Raw genomic sequence first — 15,265 nt, forward strand, 5'->3', positions numbered from 1 at the left:
TGCCTCGCCCAAAGAGGACAACGAAGGCACGAGCCTCAGAGATGAAGTGGGGGCCGCATGCCTCCGACGCCTTCCCGTGGCTGACTCTCCCATCTGCGCCTCCTGCACCTCCCTGACTTCAGCTACCTTTGTTGTCTACCCCCCTCTCTTTGTCCCTTTCTCTAACCTGCTAACCGAAATTTAGAGTTGGGGCCCACTTCATGGTTTCCTTACTGCATGAAAGTTTGAGCCTTTTTTCTTAATTTTCCAGACTGTGAAGTTGAAAATCACGTATTTTTCTCTGAGAAGAAGCTAAATAAAACCCTGTAAGTCAACAAGCCTCACCGGCATCCCAACTCCCCTCTCTCTTGTCTCTTTCCACGGACTCGGCCGGAGGAGCTGTTGGGTACCTCCCTACCCCCACCCGAACTTTGTAGCTGGACGTGGCCGGGGGATGTAGGGGAACAGGGGTATCACACGGCCGGACTCCCTTTCTCCTGCTTCTTGCTGCATCAGACCTACACTTGACATCTAAAGCTATGACAGTCATCTCGAGACAATGAGGGAAAGCACGGAAGAACCACCCAGACACCTGCCCTGGGTCTCAATGAGCTGCAAACCAATTTTAGCAGCAGCCTACCACCGGACTTCTAGTGGAAGAAAAATTCTTCTTAAGCAACCATTAGTCACATTTTCCATTACTTCTAAGAAAAAGCATTCCTCCCCAACACAAACTACTTTTTACTTTTATTTAACTCTAACATGATGTATTTTCTCTTAGAGTCCATAACTTTTTATGTGAGAAATCTTCCTCTGGAATTTAGAAGTGCTACAGCTTTCGGTTGGCTATAGTTTTCAAATAATGTTTTTCTGCTATCAGTTCTTCAAATTTCAAAAAACCTGATGGATGAAAGTATTTGATTATCACAGCACTCCGTAGAGTACGGCATACGGTAAAAGGCTGAGTGGAAAGGAAGCAAGGCCGATGAAAGACGGACAGACATTTTTATGGACTGGACAAGAAGAATTAAGTTCTCCTATCTGAAAACTGGAAATGCTTAACTTTTTTCAGTAGCCTTTCAAAAAAGAATGACATTACTTATTTTTTATAAATAAAATATTTTGTGCTATGTTTGGTGAATACTGATATCTACCATGCTGTAATATGATTCACTCCCTGACACTGGAATATTCTGCACAGGATATAGTACTATAGAATGAATTTCTGTTAAACCAGCTCTGGGTGAGGGTTTTCTTCCCGATACAATGAAATGGATGTAGGCCTGATTTTAATTTATGGGCTTTTCATTCAGGACTTAAACCCTCTATATCTGATTTCCTGATTTATTCGTGAATGAAACCCTCAACAGTCATCTGTTGAGGTCCTACAGCTCTAAACCAGGCTTGGCTCATGCGTAACACTTTTCTCCTGGTGATGTAACTTAATGAGTAATTATTTTATTCTCGATCAATCCAATCTCTTAACCACAGATATGGGATGAGCTGAGGTAGAAAAGGAACATCCATCTGAATCAGGCTTTAAAGAATAACATTTGGAAAACACATCACTAGCGAAGTTACTTGAAGGTATCATAAAATAGAGATGAATGGATTAGAAATAACGATAAAACAACTCTAAAGATAAAATACAGCAGAAGGAGAAGATGGCACACCTAAAAGATCAATGGACCATTAGATGAGAAAATTACCTCAGAGATCATCTAAAGGTCTGTTCTACCCTCAATCTAGAGATGTGAGAAAACCTGACCTGAGGAGCCACCCACGGGTTGCAGCAAAGCAGAGAGCAGAAAAGCCAGTTCTTTGGCTCCCAGACGTAGCTCAAAATCAGAATTAACACTATCACTTGGGAAGACACTTCAAATAGTCTTATTTGTTCATACTCTGGGAAGACATTTTAAGTTAACATCTTCAAACAACAAAACTCCCGAACAAAGAAAGCAAACAACAAATAACACCACAATTAAATGTGTCTTCTCTCAGCAATTGCTTGCTACCACATTATCAGTTCAATAGATAACAGATGATATCAAGATAACCTCAAGCAAAAAAAAAAAAAAAAAAGTCATTAAAAAAAGAGGTCGGACGCTGAGAATACACAGACACCCCTAACCAAGGAAGCTGCAAGCCCCCTGCTCTTACTATCGAACTTCAGAACAATCTAAAAGTGAACGAAAATGTCTAGAGCCGACATCCTTAGTCATAACTGCATTTTGATGAAGTTACTAAAATATTACCTGACCTCTGGCACTTCAGAAAAAAATCAAACACTTGGCATCATCATACAGGTTTTGTTTTTGTTTGTGTTCTCCCCCCCCCCCCATATTTAAATTCCTGTGTGGAAAGAAAACATCTGACAAAGAGGTCAAGTTAAATCTTACCCATGCTTCGAAAAAAACTGTGTCTCTTTGAGGTTATTGTAACGTTAAGGTTTTCAAAACAGTTTTCCCAGTAAGAGTCTCTTCGTTTAGGTTTATTTCCAGTTTTACAATGAAAAGAAAAACTCCCTGTATTAGCATCTACTCACATTCGCCATTTTACAAGAAGACTGTGCCACTGGCCTCAGCCACAGGGATTTGAAAACACTCACAACACTTCACCTTTATGCCGGGCTAAACTCAGGGTAGTCATAAACACTTTGAAGTAATACAAACCTAAATATTCCCGCTAGGCCAACGGAGCAGTGGAACCGAATTATAATGAGCTAGCAGCTGTCACAATATGACCACAGTAACCAAATCAAAATATCAACCGCTAACCCAGATGAGATTCAAAGGTCATCCTATAAGCCAGCAGCTTTCTTCAGTCCTGCCTGAAACCCCGATCTAATCCTGCAGTAAAATGTTCCACTGAGCTAGTTTAGATACCAGTTACTCTAAGGTGGAAAATGATTTAGGGCTCTGGTGGAGTACCGTTAGTGGGACTAGAAGCAAACACCACAACAAGGAAACCGAACCATTCACGACGGGACACTTGGGAACCCAGCAGCTGAGGCTGAACCACGCTGCACCCAACTGCCCAAAAGGATCACTTTGCACATCCTTCAGTTACCGATGCTTGTCTGTCATCTTACTGGCAAGTTGCTCACTCAAACAATCTGGTTTTCAATTAAGGCTCTGGAACAATAGAAGGAAAATGCATGCTTAGGTCCTTCCTCAGATCAAAAAGTATTAGCTAGAAAATATACCGTTTCCCATTCTAAAAACATTTGGATAATTACCTGCAAAAGTTTAATGGTTGCAAGAAAACAAGCAGGGGCAGGAATGTTAAAAAGTCCATACTCTTTGCGTATAGCTCTTGTCAGTATTTTCAAACTATTCCATAGCATATAATCCTCTTAAAAACCCAAGACTCAGACCCACGGCCCCCTCTGTCCCATCAGCATATTCTGAAAGCTACTCACTGACCACCTATAAAGGTTTAGTCAAACTGTTTAAAAACTGTAGCAAACAAGTTTCCAGCAGATCAAGTGTATGTTTTTATCATTAATAACCATCCGTCTTCACAAAGAAAAAGCGTGTTGTTTTTTCCAGATGCGAAATGGGACATGGCATTTCAAAGAAGCAAAAATGCAAACTGGCTTGCTGTCTCTGCCCAATGAAAGCAGTGGTTGAGGATTCAGGAAATGTCAGGTAAAAGAGTAGAATACACAAATATTGGATCACTTTACTGTACACCTGAAACTAATATAATGTCATCTGTCAATTATACCTCAATAAAAAAATAAAAAACATTTTAAAAAGAGAGTATATACACGAATTGGTCAGGGTAGGCAGTCAGCTCGATGACTCACTAATGTAGTCTCTCAGTTCCCCAAGACTCCCCCACAGGAGAGGGAAAAAAGTCATGCACACTTATTTTTATTTTAAATTAGGGGCTGGCTTTTTTGTTTATTTTAGTTATGTTTTCCTTTACAGGATTTACACAATCTCAACTTCTAAAACTTGGTATGGCAACTATAAGTATGGATAGTAATGGAAAAAGTGGTGCAGCCTTATTGACAAAGAGGGGTTATTAATTCTAGTGGAATAGGCATGTGTGTGCACGCGCACGCACCCGCGCACGCAGTCAGGCGCATCTGTATTCATTTGTTCATTTTTTAGTTTAGGGATTCACAAACTATCCAATAGGATACTACATTCGGTTTTGCGGGCTTAAAGAATAAATTAATGGAGATACTATTACCTATATACCATTCTGCAAAAACTTGAGATACACAAATGAGTTGAGCTTTGGCATTCTGGTGCCAAACCTAAGTATTCTATCACAAAAACTGGAACATTGACGCAAAACCATTCCTGTGACATCAGAAAGTTCAGGGTTGTAATAAAGGGCTTTTGTTACATAAGGGTTTATGAGCAAATGGTAGCAATGCCTACATCATTTCCAGAATAGCCTATTGCCATTAAGAACAAAATATATAATAATAATGCACTCCCAAAAGGAGAGAGCAGTTCATTACTTTTTTCTGTCCTTGCAATAAAATAAAACCCCACTAAATGAACAGTTTACTTAAAAAAAAAAAAAATCAGGTCATCTGCAGTTAATAACTCTTTCCCGTAAAATTAGTGTCACTTGTTTCTGTAGCAGACGCCTAATTCAGTCACAGGCTTGATTGATTTGACAACAGAGAATCTGGTCCAATAAAGTGGCTGATTTATTTCTTATGCTATAGCTTTTATCCTAATGTGACATCACAGCAGAATTAAATCTTTGACATGCAAAGAAATCCTTTGTAATTTAAATGAAAACTAAAGATTCTGAAAGCGGGTATTGACTGTTGTCAAAAAACTTCCAGTGACGTCTAATGCCTTCTTTTTTGGTAGAATGAAAACTTCAAGTCCACCGAATACGGATTTGGACACAAAGAGCAGCTCAGAGTAGAGCAGACCATGTATTCCATGAGTTCAAACTGTTGGCTACATTTTTAGATTTTATTTTATCTTCGTGTCCATTTGTAAATTGGTTGTCTTTAATTTCTGGAAGACAACCTATCTTCTCTTTAGAAAAGCACAGCATAAACACCAAACACGGCCCATCTCAAACGTGGTTTTATTTTCAATAAACAGCAGCTTAGGCAAAAATCAATGAGAATCTTTGTTCCCCCTGATCTAGCCCTGAGATAGTCCAGCCAGATCCGGAAGGCGCTTGGGATGTGAGACAGGGTGGCAAGAGTTAATGCGGCCTCGGGGGCAGTCCTCTGAAAATATTTTTAAATTCTTTTCCAAACTAAAAATGCAAGGTATTTCATAGTTGTTTAAATGTCTTTTTCCCTTTTTTTGCAGACTGTGCCGTGCCCTCTCGCTCCGAGGGCGACTTCCCTGACCCCAGTCTGACACTGCGCCGTTAATGTCAGATAAACCATTTAGCCCCAGCACAAATCTATTCTGTGCAAAAATCTGCTTGAGGTGGAAAATGTAGCAGTTTGTAAACAATAAAGAGCCATGTTTCAGACCAGACAGCTTATCTAACAGAGAAGTCCTTTCATGGGGAACAGTGGGTGGGAGCCTCCCGGACATAGTAGCATTTCCTATCACAATGCAGGAGACTGTCTTGGCCTCCATATTTAAGAGTTTAATGGGAAGGAGGCAGACAGGATAAAAGAACACAGCTGACATGGACTTTCAGCTTAAACAACAACTACGTGAAAAGACTCCGCTCTCTGCTCTGGCTCCAGGCTCGCAGCCCACGTAGATTTTAAATACTACTTGGATGGAAAAACGAATTTGGCTGGTAAAACAGTTGCCCATAAGGACAGATGAACAAGAACCAATATTTAATGTCTTTGTATTGCCTGGCGTATTACGGGATACTAATTTATCCAGTTGGTCTTGGGGAAAACTTTTTTATCACGTACCTAACAGACACTTCTGCATATGAGTAGCGATTCATTCATTCTATTTTACTTTCGCTCATCAGAGGAGAGTTTTAGAATCTTCCAAGGGATTTCTTTAATATGCCACGGGAGTACTACTCCCCATGATGATTATTTTCAAGTTAATCTTTTATTCTATTTTATGAAATTGAGCAAGGATGACTGGAGAAGCAAGGTGTTAGAATTTAATATTAGCACGATTGTCACGGAAGAGTCCAAAGTTGTTCTTTGAAATCTAAGTTGACAGATGTATCTCGTCTTCTGTGTCTGGATGAAACTGTTGCACCTCCCTCTCAACAAGTGTTAAAAAACTGGGAACCTGGCTTTAGCTACAAAATTAAGGCATAGCTTGGACATTTATCGTTTTAAAGTAAAAAGGAACACAAGTCTAAGAACCAATAATCAAACACGACTTCATGGTTCTCAAAGTTGGAATAATGTTTAAAGGCACGAGCATATGATGTCACTTAAAACAAGTTGCTAGTATCCCTCTGCTTCGTCTACTTTGTGTTAAACACCTGGATTTGATGGTGACTTTGAAAAAAATGACTGAGATTCAAAGACAATCTATACATTAAATAACAAGTAAGCTTCCAAGGCTTAAAAATAGGGACATTCTTTAGAAGCATTTGCAATTATGGTTTCAGAGTGATATAATTATGGCTGTGTGTTTTTCCTGGAGTATGGTCCAACGCCTCCTGCCAAGAAATTTTACTTCATTTATTGATGGATTTGCAATAGAATTTGACCAAGTTGAGAGATTTATTAATATTGTTTAAGAAAAAAAAACCCACATTTACCAGAACAAAGATCATTATTCCACTCGAAACTAAAGAAACCTGCTATTGCTCATTGCTGGGGTTACTGCTGTTAGACACACATCCCTACAGGGTAAATGAAACAGAAAAACCCATGAAAGAAGCCAGTATGAAGAACATGCTGGAAACTCGCAAACTGTCTTAAGCGTAGCTTGATTCCAATGAAGTACGGTACAGTCCACCTAGACCATCAGCACTAAAAAGCTCACACCAAGATAAATACACAACCAGAACTCACAATCAACTTCAATACACTACTCTGATTTCAGCATTCTAAACCTATTATTAAAGGGGTTTCCATAACCCCAGACTATATATCATTGCCAACAGACAAGCCCGTATTTTAAATATCCACCACTTTATCAACCTTAAATCAGAATACAAGTATTGCAACACTGAAATTGAGATAAGAGTTTTATAAGGAAGACAAAATTTCCACGGCAATTCGATATCACTGAAATCCTGTAACTCCACACGGTTATAAAACGTAGTCCTTTACGTGCGATTACCAAGCATAATAAACTGCCAGTATTTTTCTGCAATTTACAATCACTAGAGTGAACTGGGTAAATATCCAAGTCCCTAAAAACAGATCCTCTGTCTGGACCGTGTTCTCCCCTTTCTACGGCAAAATACCAGCATTCGAAAAGTGCATGTTAATTTAAAATTGGTCTTACTTTGTATTCTGGAATTGACAAAAGGTGGAGAGAGATTGTCATGTGACCCAAGGTCCCTGCTGGTCATGTGGTCATAGGGAGTCCCATCTCCATAGTTCTGTAAATTAAAAAAATCGTAAGTTTTCATTTCGCATGAATAAATCAGCATATAAATACCCCCCCCCCCCCCGACAACTCTGAGAGCCAAGGAAACTGGAAGTCCATATTCCCACTGTGGAACCTCATTATAAGGGTACTGCCTCTTCACAGGTCCAGTAAGTGAGGGCTCTAGAGTCTGCAGAGTTCAAGTTTTCCTCATGGTAACTGTGAAATCTTACAAATAATAATAGTAGAATCAACTGCAGGAAGCTGTTGACATGATTAACTGAAATAAAACACCTGACACATATAAAATGTACTGCAAATATTGGAAGTTACTACTTTGGTACGCACCCTTAATTTTTTTTTTAAAGATTTTATTTATTTGACGGAGAGAGAGGCAGCACAAGCAGGGGGAGCAGCACAGGAAGAGGGAGAAGCAGACTCCCCGCTGAGCAGGAAGCCCGATTCAGGACTCGATCCCAGAACCCCGGGATCGTGACCTGAGCAGAAGGCAGATGCTTCACCAAGTGAGCCACCTAGGTACTAGGAAGCCCACATTATTTTAAAAAAGAAAAAAAAAAAAAAAGCAAGATTGTGCCTTCAGTGAGAATGACCCATAGCCTATAATGAATTTCTTTTAGAAGATCAAGTTACAGCCTTTTGAACAACATTTGGTTTTACGGTATTGAAATTTCAATGTTTTGGGATAGTTGTTACCATGGTTTTAAGGGAACTGGATCGTTCCATAAGTAATTAACATATAAGAACATTAAAATTATTACAACATGACTGCAGAAGAACATCAAAACTTTAGCATAAATTAGTACTTTTGGATTTGGACAAAGCATGCCACAAAAAAAAAAAAGTTTTAAAGCAGACATTAATTTTTGGCAGAAATCTGTCATGATTATGATTATCTAATTATTTTAACAGAATTTAAAATTAAAACAATGGTTTTATTTTTTTAAAGATTTTAATTATTTATTTGACACAGAGAGAGAGCATGAGCAGGTGAGCATCAGGGAAAGGAAGAAGCGAAAGCCCAACATGGGCTTGATCCCAGGACCCTGAGATCATGACCTGAGCTGAAGGCAGACACTTAAGAGACTGAGACATCCAGGTGCCCCTAAAATAATGCTTTTAAACTGTCCACTTATTAATGAAGGAATCTGATAACATATAGGAAAAGTTAAAATCACCTATATTATAAATAGGGTTCAAATTTCAGACTAAGGTGCATCAAGTAACCATAAAGGAAGAAAAAAAAAAAAAAGTTGATCTGCTCAGCTGGTTGTAGTGCCCATAAAGACCAAGTCAAATTTACTCAGAGGTATCAGTTGGCATGTTAGTCAAAGGGCAGAATCTGCCCACACAAAAAAAGACGGATGCTGTATGAGAAATGAAAATGCATGTCACTTCACTAGAGAATAATTGGAACCCGTAAGGTTCCAAATAATCCTGTTTTTAATCACTTTTCCTCATTTAGAAAAGTTAACTTGAATGATACCATAATCTAGCACTGCCACTATGTCAGTGTATAAAAAGATGTTATATATTTTAATACCTAGCATGGGTTTTGCACTCACTTATTCTATGCCAGGCATTGTATAACACTGATTTTTATTTATTAAGTGTCCTCATCTTAGACAGTGTCCTTGCATACACACTACGGAATTTAAACTGCAAACAGTGCTGCAAGCGAGAGGATAATATCACCACTTTAAGATGAGAGAAGACAGGACTGAGCATGGTTGTTGGGACAAGTCAGCCACAGAAATCAGTCACATGCAAACTCCCTGGATGGAGAAGACAGACAGAAATTACAAAGTATTGACTCAAAATTATTCCCCAAAATATTCCCTGAAAAAAAATGGCAGGACAATTACTGAAAAGGAGATAAAGGGACAGTCCTAAGGGACCTTGTTCTCAGAAGAACAATTAAAAGTAGTGTTAAAGTGAGAAATCATAAGACCTTAAGTGTGAATGAGCTAAACAATAGAGGGAAATTCTGTCATCTCCTACACTTGCTGTCAAGGGGAATGGATTTATTTCTGCAAGTGTAGCCTGTAACGTGAGGAGGAGGAAAGATTTCCTCAACCCATCCATATAATGCATTAGGATATCAATTCCAACAGCTGGTGCAGTGGCTCAACAAAGCTCCTGGTAAGCTTACAGACCCTGCCGCACTGTGAAGACCACAGCGAGAACCCACAAGGTCAAAGGACAGGTGGAAATGGACAACAGTGGCTTGCTGAAATGTCCTCATGGTGACAGCTTGATTACCTTCCTTGCCTCTTCTGCCAAAATAGAAACACCCCCACCTCAAATCTACGTGAATACCTACAGTAAAATGTTCCCTCCCTGCAGAATGCTTCATTTATACAGCTGGCTGGGATGGGGGTGGGGGCACATGTTTGTTTGACTATGTGCTCTCAGTCTATTTTTAATTTGGGGTATTTATATGTATATCAGAAAAGCTGACATGGATTTTGGAGGGCCTAGAAATGATTCCATTAAAAACAGATTATACATTAAAAATCATTTGACTTCAAGTGGGAAGGACCATAAAAGATATTCTAGCTTTATTTCTTCATTTTAGAAATTAGAAAAATGAGGACCAATGAAATGAAATGACATGCCCAAGGTCATATACACACAAATATACATATTGCCAAAACACCCCACTCCATGGTCTTCCCATTACACCCAAACTAACAGCTAAAGCATGAAGGAAAACCATGAAAAGGAGTAACAAAAATTTGAAACCAAATGAGTGAATGAACCCAACTGGTGACCAAAGGTATTAATACGACATTTATGAAATGAAATCAACCCTAATTTATTATATAGATTATACTGATCAGATAGAACTCCATACCCTGTCTTCAGAATTACTCTGTAGTCTACACCAATACATTACAGGGATACTTGGATTTTTTTCAAAGTTGTGCCAGCTACAGCAAATAACTTTCTGTAATGCTGGATCCATAACTGGCAAAGTAAGGCCAAATATTTAATGAAGGATTTTTCTTCTGGTTAGCAGAAGTGGAACAGGTGTCAAATTCAATAACAGCATCCAATAAGAGAAAGAAAAAAAAAAATTGCAAACACAAGCTGATCCTCATTAAACTTAGTATGCATATATATATATGTGCATTTGTGTGTGTGAGAGAGAGAAACTCACCTCCAGTTTGTCAATTTACATATGCGGGATGTCTGGTTGTGGGGAAAAAAGATTAGATATACTTACCCTGGACGGGCTTGGATGTCCTCCATTCCCCCAGGACCCTGAGCTACTTCTGTCTTCTACATCTAGGGACAAGAGAAAAGTTCTTTAGGCTTTCTTGCAGTAATTCTTCCTTTTTGTATATGCACTTTTAAATTAATGTTTCAAATTAATCTCCTGTTGCCTTTAATTAAGAATCAGGCATGGGGCTACCACGATGATAGTGGCTTCTGACCCATCTACTTAAATTAACTCATTTAAATTCACAGCAGAAATGAACTGGACCCTCAGGAACCAGAGGTATGAACATAAAAATTACTTCCATCTTTCAGTGTTTCATAGCCTCAACTTTTATAGACATGAAACTGCACTTAAAGTTTTATTGAGATCTTTTGTACAAAATAAGTTTAAAACGACACTAATACAACCTTAAATATATATTTGAAAAGGTAAGTTAAGGCAAATATTCACGCCAACATTAGCAGCATCTGTGCTCATAATGCTCGTGGATACTTCTTGTTCTCTAGCCAAGGCTTATTACACCAGGCAACAAGCATACAACAAAATAGACAAGACAAAAAGCAGATTCAGTAATCTATTTCCAGCAGTACACTACAAGAATATTACAATGTGAGTTTTTTGTTTTGTTTTGTTTTACATTTTAAGTAAAGACAACACTATCTCAGTATTTTAATTATTGTAACAGAATTGACCACTCGGCTATAATCCCTCATCTGGGCATCGAGATGTGAATATTAAAGTTGTTAAAGCAATGTTTTATCTTGATAAGGGATAGCAAAGAGACCTATATGAGCTACCAGGAAGTGGAAATTCTTCCAAACTCTGGACCAGCAAAGTTCTAACACCGACCATGCCAGGGATTGGGGCTTCAAGTGGCAAAGTGCTCAGGCTGGAGACTATTTATGGTGAAGTTATCGTATCTGTTGCTTAAAACGTGTGTTTTAATGTGTTATAAAGATCAGTCTCTCTATATTTAGAAATGGCTTTGAGATTGTTGATGAAAGGTCCTTGATAAGTATAAAAAGTTTCACTGTTCCATTATTTTGATGGTGGTTGATAACAGACGGCCATCACGAACGTCTGACAGGACTGGAGGACGAGGTGTGAAACTTCGGTTTAGGAGACATAATCCCATTTATTGTGTTGCCTAACATTTCAGGGATACTGTTTATTCTCCTAATGCACCACTGTCATTCCTTTTATTACTGCTATTTTATTATCAGAAGAAATAATCATAGTATAACTGATTGATTTTTGGGTACAGTGGAATACACAGCATTTTAGACTCTCTTAAGAGATGGGAGAGCAGCAACAAAAGACAATTGTTATTACTAAACTTGAATTCTTTCCCTTTTTTTTAAAACAAGTATTTCTGTTGCTTTTGTGGGTGCTTCAGAAGATAATGCAACTGCAAACAAAAGTCTCCCGCGGATGGCTACAATCAGTGACTGTGAGCTTTCAGGGATGTCAAGAAAGCTCTGGGTCCTGCATTCTGCGGTTTAGTAACCTCATCTCCTGGCCTCTGGGTATGCTGAACTGAAATACTCGCAGAAGTGACTCGGAACGCTCTAGATTGGGGAGTCTGGCAAACCTACACGGTTCTCTTCATCCTTAACCAAAAATCAAATATTTTCAGCAACAAAATGTATAAACGACAAAAATCTCTCAACCACTGCAGATTTTCAAAAATCTGGCATGTCTTGACTTTCTTCTCACCTGAAAGAGCCAGCCTGGATTAATTTGAGAGTTTTTTCCCTCTTGCATTTGGCCAAAACGAAATGAAGGAACAGAGTTGAATCCCTCTGTTCCATAAGATTTCACGTTGTTTGGACCCCTTTTATTTTTCCAATTTTTAAGGAAATTTTTAAACACAAAAAGCAGGCAGACACAAGGAGGAAATAGGAGTTGTTCTCACATGGGGGTGATTTGGGGCCCCAGAAAGCATTTGGCAATGTCGGGAGACGTTTTGGGTTGTTACAACATGGGGGAGGGGCACGAAGGGGGACAGGACAGCGCCACTGGCATCTAGTGGGCAGAGGTGAGGGGATACTGCTGAACATTCTACAAATGTTAGAAAGTCCCTTCCCCCCACCAAAAATGCTCTGTCCCCAAGTGTCAGTTGTGTCCAGATTGAGAAGCCCAGCGCAGAGGGGAAATCACATTAAAGAGCAAAATGGAAGAGGCGAGTTGGAGAAAAGATGTACTAGAATTTCATTTATAGTTTAGTATGGACACCTACTAAATACATAGTGACTTATGCCTTTTAACCCAGACTTGAGCTGGACTGTTTCAGGAGACCTTCATAAACATCTTCGGTCCACAGAATAAAGGGAAAATGATGGTCAACCAAGCAGCCTGCTAATTAGCAGCCAGATAAAACACATCAAAACTTGAGTATTCCCAACTGGGCAATTTCAAAAGCGAGCAATCCACTAATTAAAAATGCTGGAAGTCTAGCTTTTTCAAAACAGGTTAAATACTGGCTGGGTTCCTTCACAAATAGATTCCCAACCAATCAGATCGGACTGCTCTTTTCCCATCCTTTCTCATTTCCTGACCTCACGCTGCTCTACGTTCCTTTCTGCTTCCTCCCTTTTACTGATCTCTTTTTAACAGGCTCTTCCATCCCCTGGTCTCCTGCTATATCTACCAGATAAGGACCAGTCTCTAGCTCTCCCAAACCTAATAGGACAATTGTATGATTTGTGATTATACTTTTTTCTTTGAAAAAAAAAAAAAAAACTGAAAAAAAAAGAAAAAAAATCTGTATAGCTGGGTGCTCATTTATCTAAGAGCAAGAAGCCACAGAGGGAGAGCGCAGAGATTTGTAACTCATAATGAATGTAAACATGTTGCTTTTAAGTCATTTGTTTCCATCTGCCCTCCCACTGAGCTTCATCAGGTCTGCCAGTTAGTTAGTGAGCATTTTCTCAACAACTATTCCCGACTGTCCGTCTCGGAGGGCATCTGGGGACCCCCTACATGGGGATCACCTGTATATTCATTTCAAAATCAGCATCTTGGGGTCCACTGCAGACCAACTGAGTCTGGACTGCTCTTGAAACCCATGCTTTAAACAAGGCCCCCAAGTCTCCTGCCTGTGCCCAATGGTTTGAGAACCACCATCCTGCCCTACCAGGAACACAAGACAGATCCGTGCCCCCATGACACCAACACGTGCCTCTCTCGCTCCAGAACTTCAAATTCCCACCAAGATTGCCAGTTTCAGCAGCATTCAGTACACATTCCCATTACATCTGTATCCAGATACATCTGCATCTTGCCCAGAATCACTTTTTAGTAAACCTGCACGTGGCCTACCTTTGGCCATTCCTTCCTCCCTGCTGATGGACGCAGACGTTGCGCACATTTCTATACCTCCATGGCTTTGTACCTGCTAGTCCCTCTGCCCAAACTGTTCCATCTATCAAAAAATAACAGCAGCTAATGTTTAGCGAGCTTAAGTATGTGTCTGATACTGTACTAAGAATAAGTACATCGATGCACTAATAGTACCCCCATTTCACATTATGAGAACGTTGAGGCTTCGATGGAAGCAAACACAGGTGCTGACAACCGCAAAGCCAGGAGTGCTCTTTTCTGACACTGTCAATGCTTCCCTGGGAAGAACTTCATTTCTTTCTATAACCATCTTGAATGTTACCTCTCAAATGTCTTCCCAGGCAGAGTGAAAGTGTTTAGGAGTTAATGCCTATCCTTGGGTCCACAAAAGGTTATAAAATTATACACAACATGAATATACAAAAGTAAATATTTGAAGAAATTGAAAGACTGGAAAATAAAAATAGGGGGACAGTAAAGCCAGAGGTATGATGAGCTTATTTAGATGTACACTGTGATAGACAGGATACTTGTTAGAAAGCGGTCAAAATTCTACAAGGTACTACTGAATGGGCAAAACAAAGAGTGAAATAAGATTCACAGTGAGTATGAGATAAAAGCACACAAATAGTTCAGGAAATCCATGAGGGCAACATAGTAACAAATGAAAAACTGCCTGGGGTAGAGGCTGTCTGGACACTTAGTTCCTGCCTCTCCCTTGTCCTACTGTCACTCTCTATCCAAGATGGGAATAAACAGCAGAAACACAATAATCTGGGCAGCAGAAAGGAAAGGATAAAAGCAAGTGGATGAGAGAAATTATTCTTCCAAAGGACTAAAATGGGTTCCATTGTTTCAACCTTTTCTAATTTATTTTACCCCACCTAAATGAGGGCAGACTTAGTAACTTCCATGGATGGGATTGACAACTGGTTTAGGAGGTAACCTGACAATCCACAAACTTTCATTCTAATAGAATAATTCTGCACAAGCCCCTCTAAAATACATGTATTTCTGATCCAAAACACAAAAGCAAAGTTTGGGCTGAACTAGTACCAAACACTCCATTTTGAGAAAAGACACACGGAGGTAATTTTTAATTTCTATGGTTTCCCATCTATACTCATTAAACTTACGATTTGATTACTCAAATGTCCACTTTGTTTATGCACAACTATCAGACAAATGGACAGACGTCAGAAAACACAGCCCGGGGTGTTGGGATGGA

The 15,265-nt window shown here is 39.4% G+C and overlaps 1 protein-coding gene across 8 annotated transcripts in view; it reads right to left on the bottom strand.

The window, feature by feature from the left end:
• Window positions 1–15,265, bottom strand: part of TCF4 (transcription factor 4) — a 346,933-nt gene that overhangs the window by 217,962 nt on the left and 113,706 nt on the right. For all 8 annotated transcript variants that reach the window (XM_059409713.1, XM_059409720.1, XM_059409716.1 and 5 more), the window contains 2 exons: window positions 10,699–10,760; window positions 7,368–7,464 (listed from right to left, as the gene is read on the bottom strand). In XM_059409713.1, coding sequence (XP_059265696.1) covers window positions 7,368–7,464; window positions 10,699–10,760 — 159 coding nt within the window. The remainder of the gene's footprint in view (window positions 1–7,367; window positions 7,465–10,698; window positions 10,761–15,265) is intronic.

The sequence above is a fragment of the Mustela nigripes genome, chromosome 8 (assembly GCF_022355385.1).
Source record: "Mustela nigripes isolate SB6536 chromosome 8, MUSNIG.SB6536, whole genome shotgun sequence".
In the NCBI taxonomy this organism is placed as follows: domain Eukaryota; kingdom Metazoa; phylum Chordata; class Mammalia; order Carnivora; family Mustelidae; genus Mustela; species Mustela nigripes.